The sequence below is a fragment of the Equus quagga genome, chromosome 11 (genome assembly GCF_021613505.1).
Source record: "Equus quagga isolate Etosha38 chromosome 11, UCLA_HA_Equagga_1.0, whole genome shotgun sequence".
NCBI lineage: Eukaryota > Metazoa > Chordata > Mammalia > Perissodactyla > Equidae > Equus > Equus quagga.
The window spans coordinates 76,809,197-76,834,655 of NC_060277.1; the positions used below are offsets into that span (position 1 = coordinate 76,809,197).

The following is a 25,459-nucleotide window of genomic DNA, read 5'->3' on the forward strand; positions in this document are numbered from 1 at the left end:
CATGAGTCCTTATGTGGCTACATGCTTTCATTTCTTTTGAGTAAGTCCCTAGGAGTGGCATGGCTGGAATATATGGTTGGTACATGTCTAACTTTAAAAAAAAACCTGCCAAACCGTTTCCCAAAGTGATACCATAAAGTGACAATACAAATTATCCAATTAATACAATTATCCAAAACGGACACTATAATTATCCAAAAATTATTCCATAGTGCTGAATCTTGTCTTAGGGGGAAAGCATTCAGTCTTTCACCATTAAATATAATGTTAGCTTTAGATTTTTCATAGGTGCCCTTTATCAGACTGAGGAAGTTACTTCCATTGTTAGTCTGCTGGGAGTTTTTATCAGAAATGGATGTTGGATTTTGTCAAATGCTTTCTCTGCATCTATTGAGATGTCATATCATTTTTCTTTTTAGTTTATTTATATGGTGAATTATATATATTGATTTTTTTTTTTTGCTGAGGAAGATTATACCTGAACTAACGTGTGTGCCAATCTTCCTCTATTTTGTATGTGGGACGCTGCCACAGCATGGCTTGATGAGTGGTGCGTGGTGTGTAGGTCCATGCCTGGGATCCAAACCTGTGAACCCCAGGCTGCCAAAGCAGAGCACACAATCTTAACCACTACACCACACATATACTGTGTGGGCCAGCCCCAAATATATTGATGTTTGAACGTTAAATCAACCTTGCATGCCTGGGATAAATCTCACTGGGTCATAATGTATTACGCATTTTATATACTGTTGGATATGATTTTTCCTTCTATATACTGCTGGAGTGGATATACTAAATTTTGCTTGGATTTTTTTTACATCTATATGTTCCCAATGAATATTGGTCGCTAGTTTTCTTGGAATATTTTTGTCTGGTTTTGGTATCAAGGTAAGCCTGGCCTCATAGAATGAGCTGGGAAGTATCTCCTTTTCAATTTTCTAGAAGAAGTTATATAGAACTGGTATTACTTCCTTCTTAAATGTATAAAATTCACCAGTGAAGCGATCTGGAGCTGGAGTTTTCTTTGTGGGAAAGTTTTAACTACTAACTCAATTTCTCGAATAGACACAGAACTATTCCGGTTGTTTATTCTAGTGTGAGCTTTGGTACTTTGTGTCTTTTAAGGAATTTGGCTGGGGCTGGCCCTGTGGCAGAGTGGTTAAGTTTGCACAATCCACTTTGGCGGCCCAGGATTTTGTTGGTTTGGATTCTGGGTGCGGACATGGCACCGCTCATGCTGAGGCAGCATCTCACACAGCACAACCAGAAGGACCTACAACTAGAATATACAACTATTTACTAGGGGGCTTGGGGGAGGGGGAGGAGGGGGAGGAGGGGGAGGGGGGAAGGAGGAGGAGGGAAAAAGATTGGCAACAGATGTTAGCTCAGGTGCCAATTTTTAAAAACAAACAAAAAAATACAACTATAAAAACAATTAAAAAAAAGGAATTTGTCCATTTCATCTAAGCTGTTAGATTTACTGGCATACAACATTAACGATAATATTCCCTTGTTATCTTTTTAGTATCTATAGAATCTGTATGGATGACACCTCTCTCATCCTGATATTAGTAATTTGTGTCTTCTGTTTTTCCTCATCATCTGACTAGATGCTAATCAATTTTATTTTAGGCTCATTGAGACTTGCTATTGTTTTTCTGTTTTCTATTCCATTGATTTCAGCTCTGATCTTTGTTTTCTTTCTTCTGCTTTCCTTGGTTCAATTTGCTCTTATTTTTCTGGTTTCTTGAAGTGGGGGCTGAGGTCACTGATTTGAGACTTCTCTTCTTTTTTATTCCAGGCATTTAGTGCTATAAATTTTCACTTAAGCATTGCTTTAGCAACATTACACAAATTTTGATATGTTGTGTTTTTTTTTTTTGAGGAAGATTAGCCCTGAGGCAACATCTGCCGCCAATCCTCCTCTTTTTGCTGAGGAAGACGCCCTGAGCTAACATCCGTGCCCATCTTCCTCTACTTTATATGTGGGACGCCTACCACAGCATGGCTTGTCAAGCGGTGCCATGTCCACACCTGGGATCTGCACCGGCGAACCCTGGGCTGCCAAAGTGGAACATGTGCACTTAATCACTGTGCCACTGGGCCAGCCCGATAGGTTGTGTTTTTATCTTCATCAAGTTCAAAATACCTTTTATCTTTCCTTTTAATTATCTCTTTGACCCATGGGTTACTTTGAAGTGTGTTGTTTGGCTTCCACTTATTTAGAGATTTTTCAGAGATCTTTTGTTACTGATTCATAATTTTATCTCACTATAGCAGGGACCTTGAATCCTTTATATTAATTGTGACTTGTGTCATGGCATACAATATGGTCTATCTTGGCAAGCATGTACTTGAAAAGAATGTGTATTCTGATGTTGTTAGGTAGAATGTCCTATAAAAGTTAACTAGGTCAATTCAGCTGACAGTGTTGTTCAGGTCTTCCATATGCTTCCTTATTTTCTGTTGACTTGTTCTACCAATTATAGAGAGAGGGGTATTGAAATTTCCAACTATAATGTGGATTTGTCTATTTTCCTTTGTAGTTCTATCAGTTTTTGCTTTAGATATTTTGAAACTCTCCTATTAGGGGCATAAACATTTAGGTTTGTTATGTCCTCTTCATGAATTGACCCATATTACTTTGTTAGTTACTTTTTAAGCAGAAAATTATCTTTTAAAAAAATTGAAATAACAAGGAAAGAATCATACACTTACCAATGTAGCTATTCTTTCTAATGCTCTTTATTCATTTATGGAGATCTGTATTTCCATCAGGTAAATTTTTATCCTGCCTGAAGGGACTTCCTTTAACATTTTTTGTAAAAACTGTGATTTACTGGCAATGAGTTGTCTCAGCTTTTGTGTGTCTGAAAAGTCTTTAAATTCTCCTTGGTTTTGAAAGCTATTATTGCCTGTATAGAATTGTAGGTTGACAGTTTTTTCCTTCGGTACTTTAACGATGCTAGCCCTGGTGGTCTAGTGCTTAAGATTTGGTGCTCTCACCACTGTGGTCCGCGTCCATTTCCTGGTCAGGGAACGACACCACCTGTCCATCAGTTGTCATACTGTGGCAGCTGCTGTGTTGCTGTGATGCTGAAAGCTGTGCCACCAGTATTTCAAATACCAGCTGGGTGGCCCACGGTGCACAGGTTTCAGTGGAGCTTCCAGACTAAGACAGACTAGGAAGAAGGACCTGGCCATCCACTTATGAAAAACTGGCCATGAAGACCCTATGAATACCAGCGGAGCATTGTCTGATACAGTGCCAGAAGGTGAGAGGATGGTGCAAAAAGACGAGGCAGGGTCCCACTCTGCTGTACACAGTATTGCTAGGAGTCAGAATCCACTTGATGACGCTAAGAACAACAAACTTTAAAGATGTTGTTCCATTGTTTTCTCACTTTCATTGTTAGTGATGAGAAATCTGCTATAATCTGATCTTTATTCCTTTGTATGTAATGTGTCTTTTTCCTCTGGCTGCTTTTAAAATTTTATTTTTATCACTGGTTTTGAGCAATTTGATTGAGATATGCCTTGATGTAGTTTTCTTCACGATTTTTTGTGTGTGACTTTCAGGATCTGTGGATTTATAAAGTTTCCATCAAACTAGGAAAATTTTCAGCATTATTTCCTCAAATATTTTTTCTGTCTTTCCCTTTTGGTTGCGACTTCATTTACACATATATTAGACTTCTTGAAGTTGTCCCACAGTTTGTTGATACCTGTACCTTTTCCCCAAAATTTCTCTTTTCTTTCTGTGCTTCATTTTGGATAGTTTCTATGTCTTCAAGCTCACTAATTTTTACTCTGCAATGTCTAATATGCTGTTGATCCCTTCCAGTGTATTTTCATGGCAGATGTATTTTTCACTTCCACAAGTTTAATTTGGGTCTTTTTGGATATCTTCCACATCTTTAACAGCTTGTTATAATACAGTAATAATAACTATTTCGATGTCCTTGTTGGCTATTTCTAACGTCTGTGGCAGTTCTGGGTTGATTTTGATTGATTTTTCTTCTCATAATGGGCTATATTTTCCTACTTCTCTGCAGGCTTGCTAATTTTTGATTGAATGCCAGACATTGTGAATTTACCCTACTTGACTGCCAGATAATTTTGTATTCCTATAAATATTCTTGAGTTTTTTTCTGGGTTGCTGTTAAGTTACTTGGAAATAATTTGATCCTTTTGCATCTTGCTTTTAAGTTTGTTAGAGTCAGCCAGAACAGTGCTCAGTCTAGGGCCAGTTATTCCCCATAACTGAAGCAAGACCCTTCTGTGTACTGTACTTAATGCCCTGTGAATTACGAGGTTTTCCAGTCTGGCTGCTGGGAATAGGCACTACTCCCTGAGTGCCAGGCACTGCTACCTCTAATCTTTTTGATTATTCTTTGATTATACAAATGTGCTGATCAGTATTCAGATGAATACTTAACAGGGACCCTTGCAGATCTCTGGAGTTCTCTGTCTGTGAAGCTCTCTCCTCTGTTACTCTGCCCTGCAAACTTTAGTGGCCTTGGTCTCCCAAGCCCCCAGGCTCCACTATGGTTCCCATGGTGCCATGGCCTAGATATTCTCGCATGGAAATAAGCTGGGGCAATTGTAGGCTTCACCTCCCTTGTTTGCTGTCTCTCAAGGATCACCATCCTTCATTGTCTGATATCCACTGTCTTGAAAATTACTGTTTCATACATTTGTCTGTTTTTTCGTTGTATCAGGTAGGAGGATAAATCTCATCCTATTACTTCATTTTGGCTAGAAGTGGAAGTCCACCACTTTTTAAACTTAAAGATCTCCTTTTAAGCCTAGTAGAAATAGCAGTTCTCTTTGATGACGTTTCCTCAGAACATTTTTCCCATTTCTCACTCCCATCTAAAGATATACTCTGACTTCTGTGCTTTAAGCCACTTTCTTTATACTTCAACAAGCTTATTGAGTTATGTGTTTGTCTCCCTCAAGAGACCACAAGCTTCTTGATGGCAGGTGGTTGGTATTCGTAACCCTGTACCTAAGATGATGTCTGATATGTGATTGAGCCTCAAGAAATACACATTTTTTTCCTTGTTTCTATGGTGCTGGCTAACCAACACTGACTTTCATTTTTACCATCTTAACTGTTTGCAAGTATACAGTTCAATAGTGTTAAGTATATTTATACTGTTGTGACACAGATCTCCAGGACCTTTTCATCATGGAAATAGAAATACATTTTTTTAAATGAATAAACAGATTTGGTGCAGACTTTTAATTTTACAGATAAACCATGGAACAAAAAAGGTTGATCTGCTCAAGGGTTTCCACCTAGCTGGTAGGGGAATTAGGACCAGAAGCCTCACTGTTTCCTGTCAAATACTCATTTCCACTAGATCTGTTAATTCAATGCATTTGCTAAACAGAGAAGGCCAAGAACTGCTATGCACCAAAGAAGCCTCAGATGTGGAAAACCAGAAGTTACTAATTCTGAATGGCATAATTTAGCTAGGCTGTGCTTGGGTGTTTTTCATTTCTCTTGGTTAGCAAGCAATATAATATCCTTTAACAAATTGTTCCCTGATTTTTTTTTTCTGAGAAGGAGTTCTCTGAGTCATCTAATATAGTAAGGCTGCTTTCCTTTTCCATTTTATACCGAAATTTCTTTCTTCCTTATATCCTCAGTCAGATTCTTTTCCTTTTCTATGATATCCGTAGGCCTGGTATCCTTCTCCCTAAGACCAAGACATAACTCTCCGCTTCATTTAGTAATAATTCTATCTTACCAAGGACGGATGCACAGATCAAGCTGATTTTTTTCCACTATGAAAATTTTATGTGAATTTACTGGTTACCAGTTGCTTTGTTTTTGGAAGAAAAGATGTTCTAAAATAATCTCATAGCTTTAAAATATTTTTTTCTGGTTATAAAATTAATAATGATAACTATAGAAAATTTGACATTCTATAGTTTTTGACACATTAAAAAGAAGACCAACAACAAAAAATAGAAAATGCAAAAGCCATTTTTTTTTAAAACCAAAATGTCATATCAGCTATTTCTTTTGGTCTCAAATATGAAGAAAAGGAGGCTTGGAACAATTTTTCCAGCTGTCAAAGAGAAGCTAAAGGAAGTAACTGCTGTTAGCTAGAGGATGGGCTTTGAATTCAAGAACACAAATCTTCCTTTGGGAAGAAGATTGGCTTTGAGCTAACATCTGTTGCCAATCTTCCTCTTTTTGCTTGAGGAAGATTGTCACTGAGCTAACATCTGTGCCTGTCTTCCTCTGCTCTGTATGTGGGACATTGCCACAGTGTGGCTTGATGAGCAGTGCTGGGTCTGCGCCTGGGGAACTGAACCTGAGAACCCTGGGCCACTGAACCTGAGTGTATGAACTTAACCACTACGCCACCGGGCGGGCCCCTGATATGTTTCTTATCTGTATCCCAGGGAATGACAGATACTAGAATCTTGGGGACAGAAGCACCCTGAGAGGCTGTCCTATGGCACAGGTGTGCAAATGACATTTTGAACCCAAAGGCAGAACTTTACATTTTTCATTTTGTGGTTTCTTCTCATTAGTCTAGCTTGTAAAGATATTTTGAATCTTGATTCTGTCATCTAGAAGTATAAGTTATCCTTCCTGAGTTTGTGTTATTTGCAAATTTGGTATGTCTTTATCCGAGCCACTGTTTAAAGGAAATCACTTAAAGGTTAGTTCTACTCAATTTCTTCTCACTGAACTTATGTTGACTTTTGTTGCTTTTTTCCACTAAGTACTTATAAAGTATGACAGTTTATTTTAGAATTTTGCTGAAAATTTGTCAGGTTCAACAAGGGTTGTAATTTTTGGATCTTTGTTCACATTTGCAAAATTAGGAAAATCTTTACCTGGTCTTCAGTTTTTTGGCACCTTCTCCATTTTCCACGGCCAGCTCAAAGACTACTGCGAATGGACGGGGGTTTGTACCAAATGTCTTCCAGTGTCTCAGGCTGTGAGTCGCCTGACCCGGAGGTTCACTGTTCCAACTGATAAAGCATCCAGTTGTCTTTTTTTCCCTAGTTGGGTTTTACATTCCCTAATGCTTATTTTTAGTTTCAAAGACTTATTTCTTGATGGGTAAAAACACCTTCTATTAACATGGTACCATTTTCCCTGAACAATGATGTCTGTCCCATCCTCGTTCAAACACACAGCGCTCCTCCCTCATTTTTGTTATTATTTTCTTCAAGCCTCAGCTCGTTTATGACTTCAGTCTTCTTGACAAGATTATCACAGGCAACTGCCATTTTTTATCATTGTTTTTCGTTACCACCTTCCCTCTATCTTTTTTCCTGATTTTCTTAAATCTGAGCTCAGATTGCTCCACATTCAGCCACACTGGTTTCTTTCATTTCTCCCTCAATTTGTCATATAAAACTGTAGAGATTTCATGTGTAAGGGGAACGTTCCTTTCCTTGAGCATATTTTATTTCAGAGGGTTTAGTCATGGATTAACACTTCAAATTTTCTGTATTTTTTGAAACCTGCTTGCTAAAATCTAGAGTTTGACTATCCTTAGACTTGCCTCATTCGTCATCACAAAATCCAAAATGATAATCATTTTCTTCCAACAGACTCAATAATCTATTATTTTCATTTCAACTGTGTATTAGATTTTTTTTTTTTTTTGAGGAAGATTAGACTTGAGCTAACATCTGCTGCCAATCCTCCTCTTTTTGCTGAGGAAGACTGGCCCTGAACTAACATCCATGCCCATCTTCCTCTACTGTATATGTGGGACGCCTACCTCAGCATGGCTTGCCAAGTTGTGCCATGTCTGCAGCCAGGATCCAAACCGGCGAACCCCAAGCCACCGAAGTGGAACGTACGCACTTAACCGCTGCGCCACTGGGCCGGCCCCATAACTACGTATTAGATTTTTATTTCACTTGAGGAAAAACTGAAATAATGCTGGGAAGAAGAATTTAAAACTTAGAGACAGGAATATGTTTCTATATGGAGAAGAAAAAACAGAATTATATCTCTTTGACAACACAGACACTAATATAGCAATTAAAAATTCCAAATCACCGATATCTTCAATTTTGATGCCCAGAGACAAGGAAAAAACTACAACCAACAACTGGCAGATTCTGAAGCATTTGTTTTAAAAGCTCATATACAAAATCAGCAAAGTTAAATTGGATAAAATACAACCTCACAATATCAATTTATCAATTCCTACAGAGGAGTTTAATACCCAATATTTACAAAATTGAGACACCTGAATCTGCTAGAGAGACTCCAGTAAGACTTTAGATGCAGGTTCAATGTATCTTAGGAGAAATCCTAAATGTTGGCAATGAAGTATCAATTATAAATTTTACCGAGATCCAACAACAGTTGCTGAATTATTTATTAGTAGGTGCCAATCTATCAAAAACTGTTGATTTTTGGGGCTGGCCCTGTGGCTGAGTGGTTAAGTTTGCGCGCTCCACTTTGCCGGCCCAGGGTTTCACCAGTTCGGATCCTGGGCGCGGACATGGCACCGCTCGTCAGGCCAAGCTGAGGCGGCGTCCCACATGCCACAACCAGGAGGACCCACAACTAGAGTATACAACTATGTACTGGGGGCTTTGGGAGAAGAAGAAGAAGAAGAAAAAAGAGAAGATTGGCAACAGATGTTAGCTCAGGTGCCAATCTTTAAAAAAAAGAATGATTAGTCATTGATTTAAAAAAAGAGCCGTTGACTTTTGTAGGATTTCAGTGCATTAGGTTAGGGCTCTCCCGGATGCAAGGACAGAAACCCAATTCCTACTAGCTTAAGCTAGGGGAACTTAGGAACTAGGACAATTCATTGATGAAAAGGAATTTGCCAAATGGTGAATTTGCCAAAGGATCATTCTGCTGAACGACCAATTTGCCAAATTTGCGTATTTAACAAAACTGTTTTTGGTTTATCCAGTTTTTACTGGATGGAGGAGCAGGGCCTCTGAGGGCCTTCTGACTCTCCTCACCCTTCAGCCTGTCCCTTGTGGCCCCTTGGTCTTTCCCTCTCTCTGCCCCTCGGCCTCCCCTCTGTGGGAATGGCAGCTCAGATGTACTGGGCGAGTGCTCTCCTCTCTGCCCTCCTCTCCTCTTCTGTCCCAGCTACTTCCAGCTGCAGCAACGGTGTCAGAAACAGAAAGACCATTCCTTAAACTGTTGTTATGAAAACTGATCAATTAAAACTTTGTGGAAATTCTTAAAAGCTATTAATTGCTATCTCAACTAACTGAATTGTTGTAAACTTCATAAACAGTCAAAGTTTTTAAACTTTATAAACTGACTTTTGGTAAATTGCTAAGTTTGGTAAATTAGATGAATTAATCATTTGGCAAGTTTCATGGAAGAATACTAAATATCAAATGGAAAATAACCGAAGGAGGATTTGAGAATTTCATATAAACTAAATTTCCCATAGGAAATGCTAAAATCTGTGGATTTTGACAATTGCTTTGTATTTTAAGACCTGGTTTGGAAAGTGGGTAGTGTCAGTTTCCAGGAAAAGCCTGAGTCTGGATGACCCGAAATGCAGGCTGCCTGTCTGTGGCAGTCAAACCACAATGTCCGGCACTGCTCTTTGGGAATGGTTATATGGACTTTGGAGTCCCGTAAGGGCGCAATGATGGTAAAAAAGACACATGCCTGCTAGTTCTTTGGAAGCATCTAACAGAAGGACACCCGTCTCTAACCATTCTAAATAAACTCCAAACAACATATTTACAAATCGAGTACAGTCTATTTTTCTGCTAAAATTCATTAAAAAAAACCTAAGCCAATCCAAAAGCCTAGGTTTTCCTCAACCGGAACATGCCTTAAAACGCTATCAAGAGGAGCACACTCAAGAAGAATATTCCTTGAAACCAGTTTTTGGTAACTTTGCAAATTTTTGCAAATCTAGTGAATTGTCCATTTGGCAAATTGACCTTCAGTGAATTGATTTTTTTTATCCATTTAAAGAAACTGTGTGGCTGGCCTAGTGGCGTAGCAGTTATGTTTGCGCGTTCAGTGTTGGCAGCCTGGGGTTCGCTGGTTTGGATCCTGGGTGTGGACATACGCACTGCTTATCAAGCCACGCTGTGGCAGGCGTCCACATAAAAAAAAAAACAAGATGGGCACAGATGTTAGCTCAGAGCTAATCTTCCTCAAAAAACCCACAAAACTGGGGCCGGCCCAGAGGTGCAGCCGTTAAGTGCGCACGTTCCACTTCAGCGGCCCCGGGTTCGCCAGTTCAGATCCTGGGTGTGGACATGGCACCGCCTGGGAAGCCATGCTGTGGTAGGCATCCCACATATAAAGTAGAGGAAGATGGGCACAGATGTTAGCTCAGGGCCAGTCTTCCTCAGCAAAAAGAGAAGGATTGGCAGCAGTTAGCTCAAAGCTAATCTTCCTCAAAACAAAACAAAACAAAACACAAAAGTGTGACCAAAAAACCACATAAAAACTTACTCTCTCAACAGTTTCCAAGGGTATGTTACAATATCATCAACCACATACACACTGCTGAATTGATTTCTGACAAATTGGTGTGCTTCAGATCACACAAGATCTTAGTATGGAACAAGGTCATACAATCTGCAGAACATAGGGAGGTGGCCCCAGAGTTAAGCAGACATGGGGCCTGGAGGCATCAGATTCTGCTTCGCCTCAAGCCTCTGCTTCTCTGCAGGTCAGGTATGCTGTCCCAGCTGAGAACAGCTTTCTCGACTTCTGGGAATGTGGTCACCCCCGCTCCCAAGTGTCCGGAGAGGCAATGACCTGCAGGTCTTCTCTGGCCTGAAGCCCAACAATCCTGAGGAAGGGAAGGTGGTGCAGCGTGGGGCAGGTGCCACCCCAGCGCTGCTCAGCTCTTCCAGGAAGCAGGGTGATGGAAGGATGTGGCGCCTCTGGTGGGAACTACGAAGATGCATGACAGGGGAGAGGGAGGTCCCAGAAGAAGGGGCTGCTGGACAGACCAAACAACAAACATCCCCACACCCAAGCTCCTCCTTCCCCATTCAGTATGGCCACAACTCGCTCTGTCCCTTGGGAATCTCCTCTCCCTAAAAATGGCTGTAGAATGGGGTGAAGTTTCTTTAATTTGTCTCTATCTTACTGTTCCTGAAGGTAAAAATCTAGGTTCTTTTCATTAGGGATTTTTACTGCTAATAACTATATATTTTGGGTAGCCAAAATAACAAAACAACTTATGAGGGTTAAGGAATTTTGTCATAGTTCTTACCCTTCTGAGGACTTCTGATTTCCAGTTTTAGTACTAAGGGTTGCCACTGCCTTTCTAATGTCTACCTTGCTCTTTCTCCGTTCAATTAATTTTTTTTGGCATGTGGGGGGCCACAGACATTATATATCAACTAGTGTTCTCAACTTCCCATTTTCCTTAAGTGGACAATTATTTTATATTCTTGAGCATCTCTAGGCTGGAAGATACGTGTCATTAGGCCTTGTCTCATTGGGCAGTTGCATATTTTTATACTTATTTTCTTCCCCTAACCTATATGATAAATTTCAAATTCATCAGCATGGTTTTAGGAGCTCCTACTTAAGCTACTTCTCTCCACCACGCATCTGCATAACCTGCTTCCCTTCGCTGGGGAACATCTTGCCCCATTCCCAACTGATAAAACTCCAGCCATCCTTGGAGACCCAGCTGGATGACCACCTGCCCCATCAGGGCTTTGCTGACTCTCAGAGGCAAAGGGAATCAGTTCATCCCATGTCTCCACGGCTGGGCCCTCTACCTGTGGACCCATCAGAGCACTATCAGGCAGTAGGGCAGACATGCCATCTTCCCCACAGGATTAAGAGCTGTTTGAGGGAAAGGACCAAATGGCCCCTCTTTGTTTCCCTCCCACCACCCAGAGCCAGACCTGCAGTGGGGGCTCAGTGAACACAGGCTCAATGATGGTATGAAGACAAAACACTTGGTTAAGCATATTATGCTTACATAATACCCTGATTCCTATACAGCCGATCAGACTTGAAATAAACACATCAAGAATGCTTTTAAAAATCCTAGTAAGTTAAAGAGTTATATCTGACAATTTAGGAGAAAATCCCAACAGACAGCACAAACCAGGGTGGTATTCACTGATCATTTGGGGAATGCAGGAATACCTCACTAGAAGATCTCCATTTCAGCAGATATTGGAATGTTTAGTGCTATGGGCCTTTAAAAAAGTACTCTGAGTACTTTAAATGTACAGTATCTCCCTGCAGAGAAGCTGAAAAGATGATCGGTTTTCCACTACTTTTGGATTTACTCTTTCAACATGAAAGGCAATGATGGCTATGTCATAAAGCAAATAGGTATCTTTGATCTGCCCCAAAATCCCCAGAAAATCTCCACCATAAGAGCAGGTGAAGCTGAGGATGACACTGTGTGTCCCTGCGTGCTCTCTAAGGGAGCTTTGTCCAAGGGCAGCCGCTTCTCAAGGCAGATGGGCACAGCACAGAGGGAGAGAAATGGAAAGTCAATAGATGGCTCAGTCTACAGCAGCTGTTACACCTTAATGCTGTTTGATTTCGGCCCTGGCTTAGTCACACTGAAAGGCTTTTAAGATTCCTCTCTGTGTTCTTTTGTGTACAGCAGATGGGTGTGAGGATATATAAATGGGTGAGGATATATAAAGTGTATTCTGTGGAAGCCTGCTATTTGCAGGTGGGGTTCCTATCTGGAAATGGCAGGTAGGTCCAAACTGCAAACTTCTTAGGGTAATTAAAAACCATTGCTTAGAATGAGTGGTGGCTCTTTCTGGGACAAGTAGAGGTGGCAAACAGAAGCCTGGTCCTGTGTGATTATCTGCCAATGCTCAACTCATGTCTAATCTCCACACCTCCTTACCCTTTTCTCTGAACCTCAGCCCATGCCTCATCCCTACCTTTCTTCACTGGGGCAGGAAGGGAGGCTTATTTTGTATCTTACTCAGTGATGATAATTTTAAAAACATGAAGCTTTAGTGGTTTGATTTTTTTTAAAAGTTACTTTGATTACAGTGGCTTCAGCACGATGGCCAGATGAAAAGACCATGCACTCATCCTAGTCATTCTCTCTGTGAGTTGATGAAATGAGTGGAGCTCACTTTGGTAGCTTACCAACGTGTAGATTCCTGGAGATTATGATTTAGAAGGCTGGGGTTGGGGCCCAGGGATGTGCCTTTTGAACAAGCACCCTCAGGTGATTCCAATGCAGATGCAACCTACACTTTAAGGAACCCTGCTAGAGAAAGATAATGATTGTTCTTTCATGGCTACCTGCTATTTCACTGCATGAAAACACAATAATAGATTTAACTACGTTTATTTTCATGGACTTTCATACAGTTTCTATGTTTTCAAAATTAATAACAATGCTGTCTATACCATTTGCTTTTCCTGCCCAGCACCTCTTTCCGCTTCTTTTGGGAAATGTTGGCCTCATACACCTCACTTCCAAATACTCCCACCCAGCTCTGCATGCCCTCTTCCAAAAAATGTTCCTCCCCTGGTCTTACTGGAGACTTCCATATTCTGGGAAGACCCACTTCTCTGGCTCAAGTGACTGCCATTGGGGGAAGGCAACTTATCCACGTGATGACAATCTCACTACTCTGTCCATAGTTATTGAGTTAGTGGGAACACTTCCCTGGGGTTTTGGGACAGCAGCCCAGAGAACATGACCCTGAATTCCTCACTGGCGGTAAAGCTGGAAAAGGAGATCCGGGGAGTGATTCGCAGATTCCAGCCATGTAGGAGAAGCCACTGTGGGAGAACGAAGATGGAAGCAAAGAGAACTGGAGACGAAAGATGGAGACTGTGACAGACTGGACTCCTGGACCATTGCTTTTCCTCTTTCAAAAAACCCTAGTAGCATAATTTCTGGGGCTTGTTTGTCTGTTAAACACAAGTGACAACTTGATTGGGCATATAATTCTTGGGCCCTAACCTTTCCCCTCAACAGACTAAAGCTGTTGCCCCACTGGATTCTCCTACAGAAGAGAGACTGAGGCAAGCCTAACTTTTGTTCCTTTGTAGGGGAATCTCAAACCACTCCCTAGTCTGTATAATCAAATACTTTTTATATATATTTTGCTATCCTTTGAAATTAGAAAAGGTCGGGGCTGGCCCCGTGGCCAAGTGGTTAAGTTTGTGTGCTCCACTTTGGCGGCTCAGGGTTTCGCCAGTTTGAATCCTGGGTGCAGACATGGCACCGCTCATCAAGCCATGCTGAGGCGGCATCCCACATGCCACAACTAGAAGGACCCACAACTAAAAATACACAACTATGTACCGGGGGGCTTTGGGAGAAAAAGGAAAAATAAAATTTTTAAATAAAATAAAATAAAAAATAAATAAAAGAGGTCACTATGGTAAACAAATCAGGTACTTTAGATCTTCAGAGAAAGTGTTTTCAACAAAGGAAGATTTTCTTCTAGTATGTTTTAAACCACCACATTTTATTGAATATAAGATGCCTTCTCTGTATGATGTACCCTTATTCTATGTATTGCTGAGAAGATAAGATGTTGCCCATTTTCCCTGTAATAATCCATCTATTATAAACTACATCCCAATTTCAGAGAGGTTAAAATTTTTAAAAATGTACTTCTTAGAATCAATGGAACACAGTCTTACTTTTGCTGTTTCTCTTTTTCAAGTACATCTATTATTTGAATGTAAACATTTTGTTCTCTGTCCTCTATATCTGCTAACTTCTTTGTCGTTGCCCTCTTCCTCTGTGCGCCAAGAGACCTTCTTACACTTCTCTTTCACATCAGGTCTATGTTCTGCAATACCAGCGGTGTCATTCCCACATTTAACGGTGATTTAAATTCTTTAATATCTTTTCTTACTTCATTCAAATAACTGAACATTTCTCTTTATTAGCCAGCCCCTTCTTCATCTCAGTCTGTCATGTAATTTTTGGTCTGTTTATGTAGAATCTATGCTTTCCTGAGTTTTATTCAGAATACAGATACTTTCTATAATGGGAATTTTCTGTTATAATCCTTTTTGGAAATATGCTTTTCTTCTATTTTTAAGTCTATAGTCTGTGTCTTCCTCACTGCTATTGTCTTTCTTTCTTTTATTTTTTGCTGAGGAAGATTTGCCCTGAGCTAACATCTGTGCCAATCTTCCTCTATTTGGTATGTGGGTTGCTGCCACAGCATGGCCACTGATGGGTAGTGTAGATCCATGCCCAGGAACTGAACCTGGGCTGCCAAAGCAGAGCATGCTGAACTTAACCACTAGGCCACGGGGCTGGGCCCTGCTACTGTCTTTCTTTGTAGGCCTCATACCTAAGGAGACATCTATTCCATCCTGGTGCTCACACAAAAGGGGCATATGCATTCTCCTGGGTTCCTTCTTACAGTCCACCTGTAGCTGTAGTCAGCATCCATTTCTCAGCTTTTAAGCTAAGAGCTGGCTTATGTGCACAGCCTCTAGTTGTGCTTTTGAAGTCTTTTACTTATTTGAAGCTGCTGATCTGAGCAGGAATTCCTACATCTTGCTTCCTTGTCAGCTTACTGACAAGGAGAGTCTGAAGTTATTTCCAGTTCTTTAGTTGTTAAAAAAAAGTAAATGAAAAGCTGCATCCCCCCCAGTGTACAATGTACCCATGGCTCTTCCAGCCCACAGCTCTTTTTGTTGCTGATTTAATATCTTGAAACACCTATTCACTTCTGTCCTAGATGTCTTACATTGCGTAGAGCAGTAATCCTGGAATCAGTACAAGAAAAGTGGTATTCATAAAGGGAGGAAACTGTAAAGAGTTCTTCCTTTCTCTCATACAGAAGGAGGACTAAGTCTCTATCTTCCGGTGGGCAAGACAAACATATCCGTGGGGAAGGGCTAGAAGCATCCTGCGGCCAGCTGGCCCCAGCAGCTGGCCTCGGTGCTCAACAGTTATCTAGTGGGAGCCTTCCGAGTGCCAGGCTCTGTTCTGAACACTAGGGGAACTGCACTGAACAACAGAAATAAGTCCCTGCTAACATGGGCCTTAGATTCTAGTTGGAGCATATACAATAAAGAAATAAGGAGGTAAAGATCCAGTGTCAGATGGAGATGAGCACCACGGTGAAAAGCCAAGCAGGGCAGGGGGGCAGGAGTGCTGGGGTGGGTGAACTGCTCTTCTCCATAGGATGGTCAGGAGAGCCTGAGGAGGTGACACCTGAGCAGAGGTGACAGACGTCCCTCTCAGTGGCCTCTGGTTGAGCAACATTTCTAGTTTCCAGCTCTATGGAAAGTTGGCATCTCTGTCTGTGTTTTCATGTATAGTTCTGTTGGGAGGCAGAGGAGGGTGCACTGTGGTCACTCACTGTTCTGTCACCATAAATCAGATGCCTCCAAAATTATAATTTTAAATGGCCCAAGTACTCCACCAAGGAGACAGACCATAATTTAACTGACCAGCCCTCTACGGTTGGCTATCTATTTTATTTTCAACTATCTTTATTTTACTTATATATTTTTAGCTGGAACCTAACCTACTATGATTAGCAGCCAGGCATTCAAGGGAAGCTGTTTGGGAACACAGACTGAGGGACATGAAAACGTGTATCTGGAGTCAGGGAGAGTGGAGCAGCAGCCGTGCGTGGCAGGGCAGGAAGGTGGTGAGCAGTGGGGGTGCTGGACGCGGAGGGCCAGCTGGACAGGCCTTTGAGAGGTGGCCTCACTCCGCTGCTCCCTCCACCTCTGGTCAGAAGGCCTCCTCTCCCCCGGCCCCTTGCCTGTGCTGTCCGGCTGCAACCACTGGCCCGGCTTACCAGTCTTTGTCTACCCGTGGTTATAAGTGTGACTCAGAAAGAACACAAGCAACTACAACAGAGAAGCAGGTCAAATGTCCAGTTAAATCCAGTAACAGTGCTCCTTTCATTAAGCGGATATTGCAGATAACGCTTAGGAAGAACAAGCAGCAGATGGCATTGACTTCTGGCTTTCGTCCACAGAAACAGAGCAGGAAAAATAAGAAGTTCCTATGCCCGAGATTGGGGTTATACTGAAGTTTCCAGCATCCAGACAGGCAAATGCCTGGACAGCTGCTTAGGGCAGATGGGTCCTTTGACAGCTTAATATCACAGAGTTTCTGGTGACTCCGTAGTGAGGGCAGCCAACGTGAGACCATCTGTTTACTAGTGGGCAGAAACGCTCACCGCCAGCAGGTAGTCGCTGCTGAGGAGCTACACGCCAGAAGGCAAGTCAGCCATTTTCACAACCTCTGCAAAGCACACTGGACTGGCAAACCACTGGAACAAAACCACAGAAAAGGAAACCTCACTTGGGTTTGTGTGACATATGCAACGGACCACAGAGAACAATGACATCCCAAGGGGTTTTATTTGGTTTATTTTAAGGTAAATATTCCAATGCCATGAGACAGATCATTCACTTAGAAAGCTCTTTTGTTCTTTTCTGCTTTTCTAAACAGGAAAAGAAAATAACTATGAATTCAGAACCATGTATAATATGCCTAAAAAATAGCTGCCGTTTGCTTATTACTAAAATGAAAAAAATTTTAGGTAAGTAACAATATTTATTACAAAGGTTTACAGTGAAAAATAAATAAATCTCCCTCCTGCGTCTTTCTCTCAGTACCCCATCTACCCTCTCCCTCTCCAGAGACAAACACTGTTATCCATTTCCTGCATCTCTTCCCAGCACTAGTCTAGAATATACATAATCACGTATGAGTGTATATGTCTATGTATACATATGCACGTATATATATATATATGAATAATACACATATCCTGACAACTTTTCTATTGGGTATTTAAAGTGAACAAAGGCAAGTAATGCAATAAAGAAACCTGTTTAACTTTATTAGCATAACCTAAACATATTTGACTTTGGGGCCCCTCCTTTCCTCCCTGGGGGTAATTTCTGACCTGTGGAGTAGAACCAGGACTCCCTGGTGTGGTTCTGTCAGGTGTTCTGGATGGTGTCTGTTCTGATTCGTCTGTGCTTTTTTTTTTAAATGTAAAGTCTGCTGCCATATTTTTCTTTTTCCTTCATCTGCCTTTCCTTATTTTCTTTGCTCCTTATTTTCATATCGCCTATGCACAGTTCTCTTGCTGTTTTCTGTCTGGTTTATTACTTGCTTTGAGTAGGGGCAGCTATTTGCTGAAGTGTAGCCCTTGAAGAGGTGGGGTTACTATCCGGGGTTTCGATTCAGGCTGTGACCTCATGTCATCCTTTCTCCAAACTTCAGCGTCCTCTGCCTGAGGCCACTTCTGCCCTCAGCTGTTGTCTGTCCTTTCTCCCCACCCACCATACACTGGGGTCAGCATGACTTAGAAGAAGCTTCTTTAGGCCACAGGCCCCCTGGGGGGTAACCCTGTAACCATTTCTGCTCAACTTTGATCGGCAGCTGCAGGTTTGCTTTCGTTCCTACTCCTTGTCTACTGAAGACTTACTCACTTTATTAGGAATGCGTATTAAATTTTACCAAACAGTATTTTTGTCTTCTATTAAGGACTATCACATGAATAGATTAACAGATCTTTCTAATGGACAGCCATCCTTGTATCCTTAGGGTACAGCCTCATGGGTCATGATGCATTACTCTTTTGAAACACTCTTGGACCAATTTTTCGGCATTTTCCTTAGGATTTCAAAAAAATTCTCTGTACTAAAGTAGGATTGGACTACAATTTTCTTGTGCTAACTTTATTTGTTTTGGGTACAGTGTTGTGCTGGCCTAATAACATGAGATACTCTTTTTTCAAACTTTTTACTTCCTCTCTTCTCTCTGAAACTTGGCTGGAATTTTGCTCAAAGACTTTAAGTCCTAATCTTCTCTCTTTATAATCTTTTTTAAGACAATGACTCCTGTTCAAATCTAGTCTATCAACGGTATGTTTTGTTATTTTGAGCCCTTTGCTCTCAACTTCTCACTAGAGAATGTCTCAGAATGCGCTTTAGGAGATTACCCGGAAGACAATGAACTGCTCTGGACGTAAGTGCCCCTCCCCTTCGGACTTCCATAACTAACCCAGGGACAAATGAGATTATGTGCCACGCCATTATGCTTGTAAACATAATATGCTCTTCAAAGTCACACCAATGACATGGTACTTGACAATAAAGGAAAATAGCTGGAAAAAAATAAAATTAACCTTTCCTTAAGAAGTCAAGAGCAAGTTGATGACTATAATTCTAATCAAAATTCCAAGCCTCCACTTTCGGGGGCAGGAAGGAGTGATTTTCTCTCTTATTTGTACTTGACCTCTTAATTCATAGGATAAGAACATCAAGAATAAACCATAAAACACCTGGCATCTGGGGGCCAGCCTAGTGGTGCAGTGGTTAAGTTTACATGCTCTCCTTCAGTGGCCTGGGGTTCACAGGTTTGGAACCCTGGCGCAGACCTAGGCACTGCTCATCAGTCATGCTGTGGTGGTATCCCATATACAAAACAGAGGAAGATGGGCACAGATGTTAGCTCAGGGCTAATCTTCCTAAGCAAAAAGAGGAAGATTGGCAATGGATGCTAGCTCAAGGCCAATCTTGCTCACCAAAAAAAAAAAAAAAAAAAAAAAAAAAAAAATCTAGCATCTTGATAATCTTCTCTTCTTTGCATTTATAAATTTTAAAGACATTTAAAATTCTTACATATATTAAAGATAGGAAGGAATGCAACTAGAAACATAGCTCAGAATGCATATGCTAGGGAAAGAAAGCAACTGAATGGATTCTAGGACCCGATTCATATTTTCTGCCACTTGTAGAGACATTTAACAGGGATTGGAATTTGCTAAACAAGGACTCAGATAGAGAAAAAAATACTTCAATTTCCCAGGTGAAAACTATTCATTAGTACAGGCATCCAAATTAAAATCCCTTTAATTGTTCATACTTTGCCATAACTAAATATTAGGAGAAAAAGAAGCCTGCCCATTTAAGTTATAGACTTTATGGTAAAGATGACTTTTCTGTCTTTCCCTTCCATTTTAAATTCTTCAGTATTTCTCTTAGCTTTATAACTATGGCAAATGGAAGGGAATTTTTCAAAGCCTTTTATGTTTATTGTTATTTTTTTGTAATTCCATAGTTAGATTCTCATATGTTTCCACCACAGGACTATTAAATATTACCTTATTTATAGCACTTAACTATATAAGATATTTAATGATCTATTTTGATCTAGAATACATGGTTTGGGCTGGCCCTGTGGCTGAGTGGTTAAAGTTCCGAGTGCTCTGCTTTGGCGGCCCAGGTTTGCAGGTTCGGATCTGGGGTGCAGACCTACTCCACTCATCAGCCATGCTGTGGAGGCATCCCACATACAAAAGAGAGGAAGACTGGCACAGATGTTAGCTCAGGGCGAATCTTCCTCTCACACACACACACACACACACACAAATATACATATATATAGAATACATGGTTTAATAACATAAAATAAGTGGTCTGTGCAGCCCACTTCTAAAATTACACCCCACACATTTATCAGCAAAAGCGAACACAGCAGGATTAGACATACAGACATCTGATTCTAAACACGCCTTTGTTCAGAGAAGAAAAGCCATGTCTAAACTTAAGAAAACAATACTAATAAGGAATGCTCAACGACTTCTGGCAACTTGGGAAATGTCTTTTAGGAAGAAAAGGAACTGGACTGGGCTCATTTCTCAGACACTAGGTTTAGAAGAGCACTCTTCACTCGGCTTCAGGGGGCGGGGAGGCGGAGAGCGGGCCACAGTGGGAAGAACACGTGACTGTCGAGTGGAGAAGCACCCTACCCCAACTACTCCACGACCTCCTATGGGAAGAAAAACCCCATCTCTAAAACAACTCCCAAAATAACCAGACGAAATCACTCCCCTGCTTAAAATTATTCATGCACTGGTCCCCATCTCCCTCAGGATCTGCTCCCTGCTTGTATTTCTCACATCATTGTTCCCAACACACACAAGTACGTAAACACCCCAGGCATCACCTCGGTTTACTATGAAGTTCTCAGAATATGCCATGTTCCATCACATCTCCATGTTTTTCCAGAGGTCTTCCAGAGGCCACTCGCAGGAACTCCTTTAGTCTTCATGGACCTACATGTCATCCAAAAACTGCCTTCTAACTTGTTTATATTCATGGCAGACACACTCACTGATTATATTTGGGGTAAATGAGAAGCTGCGATAACAAGAATATAGAGTAATTTTTCTATCTTTTGGATTTAATTACATTTGGATTGCAGTGAAGAAATCACCATTAGGGAAATCTCTCACTGTTGGTTCAGCTGGAGGCTGGAAAAGTAGAGGATCTTTCCTAATCTGGAAACCAAGCCTGGATGCTAATTTTGCCTTCTGTGAAACAGATGACATAAGTTGTCCTTATGAAGGAAAATAACTCAATATATAAATTTGGCACAAAAGAAATTCAGTGAGAATTATGATTAAAGATTTCACAAGTTTAAAAGTTGTTGGTTATAAAAATCAAACTTTACCTCTTGAAATGATTCACTAGGACTCCAACAAGTTCTCCGATTCGACTCTCGTGGGTCGGCTGTCTGCTGAAGAGGCAGACAATGAGGTCCTTGTTGTCTTTTGTATGGAACACTACAAGTTGGTCCTTTCCATTGGAGACACTCAGACCAGTCAACTGCAAAAAGACAAAGCATGGAAAACTATAAGGATGGTTCTCAAAAGAATAAATTTAAAAATGCATTTTGTAATTTAATAATACATTTTTGCTTAGTAACCCTGATGACTTTAATTTTTATCAAGTTTCATGAAACAAGCAGATGGAAGGAAATAATAACAAAAATTAATGAAACTGAAAACAGAAAAACAATAAAGAAAAATCAATGAAATAAAGACCTTCCCCCCCACCCCCCAAAAGATCAATAAAATTGCCAAACCTCCTGTCTGAAAGAATAAAAGAGAGAAGACCTGGGGCCAGCACGGTGGCGTAGTGGTTAAGTTCATGTACTCAGGTTCAGCGGACCGGGGTTTGCAGGTTCAGATCCCATGTGTGGACCTACACACTGCTCATCAAGCCATGCTGTGGCGGCATCACACATACAAAATAGAGGAAGACTGGCATGGATGTTAGCTCAGGGACCATCTTCCTCAAGCAAAAAGAGGAGGATTGGCAATGGATGTTAGCTCAGGGTCAGTCTTTCCACCCCCCCACCAAAAAAAAAGAAAGAAGACCTAATTACCTAATTACTAATATCAGGAATGGAAGAGGATATATCACTACAGACCACATAGCATTAAAAGGATAAGAGAATATTTTCAACAACTCCATGTACATAAATTCAACAACTTAGACAAAACCAAATAATTCTTTGAAAGCCACAAACTACCAAAACTCACCCATGAAGAAATAGATAACCTGAATAGGGTTACAACTATTAAAGAAATTACAGTTGTCTTAAAAACCTGTCACAAATGGAAAGGATCAGATGATCTCACTGATGAATTCTATCAAACATTTAAAAGAAGAAAGAAGACCAATTCTCCATATCTTTTCTTAAAAATAGAAGAGAAGGGACCAATTCATAACTCATCTTGTGAAGCCAGCTTATCCTGATACCAAAAACAGACAAAGGCAGTACAAGAAAAGAAAACTACAAACCAATATCCAATGTCCTTCATGAACGTGGATGTAAGAATGGCCAAGAAAATATTAGCAAATTGAATCCAACAACATATAAAAACAATAATACACCATGACAGAAGAGAGTTTAGTCTAAGAAATGCAAAGCCAGTTTAGACTCAAAAATCAATCAATGTAATGCATCATAGCAGCAGACAAAAAGAAAGCTACATGATCATGTTAATTGATTTAGAAAAAGCACTTGACAAAATTCAACATCCATTCATGATAAAAATCTCTCAGCAAGCCAGGATTTACAAGAGAACTCAACTGGATAAACGACATCTACAAAAATGCCACAGCTAACAACATACTTAGTGGTGAAAGACTGAATGTCTCCCCAAAGAGCAGGACCAATGCAGGCATTTCCACAGGCACTGCTGCTGTGCAACAATGTACTAGAAGCCCTAGCCAGTGCAATAAGGCAGGTTTAAAGAAATTTAAAAGGCATACAGATTGCAAGGGAAGAAACAAATGTCTCTATATTCAGATTACATGATTGTCTACATAGAGAATCCCAAGGAATCTACAAAATAGCTCCCAGAACCAAAGTGGTTTTAGCGAGGTCACCAGATACCAGGCCAACATACAAAGATATTTCTATATACTAGCAATGAACAATTGGAAACAAACATAAAAACATGACCCTCCACAAAAACTCCCAAAACAAAGATACTTAGATATAAATCGAACAAAATGTGTCTAGGAAATTGCTGAAAACTACAAAACGCTGATGAAAGAAATAAAATTAAAATGTTGATGAAATGTGTAAAAGAAAAATCTAAATAAACAGAGAGAAATATTGTGTTCATGGATTAGAAAACTCAATATTGTTAGCATGCCAATTTCCCCCAAATTGATCTATAGATTTAATGCAGTCCCAACGAAAATCCCAGAAGGATTTTTTGTAGATATCAACAAGCTGACTCTAAAATGTGTTTGGACAGGCAACGGAAGTAGAATAGTCAAAACAATTGGAAAAAGAAGAAAATGTCAAGTTGGAAGACTCACAGTAGCCGATTTACTTACTTATTATAAAGCTACAGTAATCAGGACAATGTAATTGTCAAAGGAATTGTCAAAGGGATAAAAACATAGGTCAGTGAATGGAGAATCAGAAATGGACCCACACAAATGTGGCCAAGTGATTTTTCACAAAGGTGCAAAGGCAATTCAATGGAGAAAGGATAATTTGAACATTCGGATAACTTGGACACCGACATGCCAAAAGAAATAAATGTTGACCTAAATCTCACATCTTATGAAAAATGAATTCAAAATGGATCATAGTTCTAAATGTAAAATGTAAAACTATAAAACTTCTAGAAGAAAACATAGGAGAAAATCTCTATGGCCTTGGATTGGGCAAAGATTTCACACAAAGGACACCAAAAGCATAACCCATAAAAGAAAAAAATTGTTAAACTGAACTTCATCAAACTTAAAACTTTTCTCTGAGAAAGACACTGGTCGGAAAATGAAAAGACTAGCCACAGACTGGGAGAAAGTATTTGCAAAGACATATCTGATAAAGGACTTGTGTCCAGAATATATAAAGAACTCAAGACTAAACAACAAGAAAGCAAAGGACTCAATGTAAAAATGGGCAAAAGGTTTGAAATCACTTCACCAAAGAAGACATATAGGTGGCAAATAAGCAAGTGAAAAGACACTCAACATCACGAGCCATTGGGAAATGCAAATCAAAATCATAATGAGACACTACCACAAACCTATCAGAATGGCCAAATAAAAACAAAACAAACAACAGCAACAACAAAAAAGTGACAACACCAAATGCTGATGAAGATGCAGAACAACTGGAATTCTCATACATTGTTAGTGGGCATGTAAAATGGTACAAACACTGGGAAAACAGTTTGGCAGTTGCTCCAAAAGTCAGGCACTGAATTACCACGTGACCTAGAAATCTCAGTCTTACGCATTTATCCTAGAGAAATAAAAACTTACGTTCACACAAAAACTTATACAGGAATGCTTACAGCAGCTCTATTCATAATCACCAAAAACTGGAAACAAGTGGAATATCCATCAACAGGTGAATGGATAAAGAAGCTGTAATACATCTAATGCAATGGAATGCTATTCAGCAATAAAAAGGAATGAACTGATGATACAAATCATGGATATGCAACAACATAGATACACTTTGAAGGCATTATGCTGAGTGAAAGCAGTCAGCCTCAAAAGGTTACATACTCTATGATCTGTTCATGTGATATTCCCTAGAAGATAGAACTTTAAGGATGGACAACAGTGGTTGTCAGGGCTTGGGGTCAGAGGGAGCTTGATACAAGGGAGATTTTTGGGGGAGGGATGACTCAGTATCCTGATTGTGGTGGTGGTTATGCAAATCTATTCATGTGTTAAGACCCATAGACCTGTATACCATCACCACCACCAAAAGCCAGTTTTATTTATTAGATGTAAATTTAAAAAATACAGCTCCTTGGTTGTTTCGATCCCTAGATATTCTACTTTGGTCAGTAAAGGAGAAGGCCGAGTGATTTCTCATTGTCTGGTTTGTTCTTCTATTGCAGAAAATACCAAAGTGCCACCTCCTGGCCACCACAGGTGCTGTCAGTCTGGCGATCAACATCGATGGGGTATCCACCGGGGGCAAAGCAGAGTGCCAGCAGCCTGTGGTGGGGATGGAAGTACCAAAGATGCTGAAGGTACAATCTTGTTCTAGGGGGATTCCTAATCCAGTTGGATCAGTGGAAGAGACAAATATCAAACAAGTGAAGAACACTTTAACAGTTCATACATTTGGAAGGCCATTTAGTTCCATGCCCACATTTTACAGATAAGGAAATTGAGGCTCAAAGAGCTTAGCTGATCTGCAGACCTTGGGAC

General features: G+C 40.4%; 1 protein-coding gene across 1 annotated transcript in view; it reads right to left on the bottom strand.

Annotated features, from left to right (window-relative positions):
* The window catches only part of MYO1D (myosin ID), a 237,943-nt gene that overhangs the window by 68,795 nt on the left and 143,689 nt on the right, over window positions 1-25,459 (bottom strand). Inside the window, exon 21 of the mRNA XM_046675411.1 lies at window positions 21,426-21,580. Within this exon, the coding sequence (XP_046531367.1) occupies window positions 21,426-21,580 (155 nt within the window). The remainder of the gene's footprint in view (window positions 1-21,425; window positions 21,581-25,459) is intronic.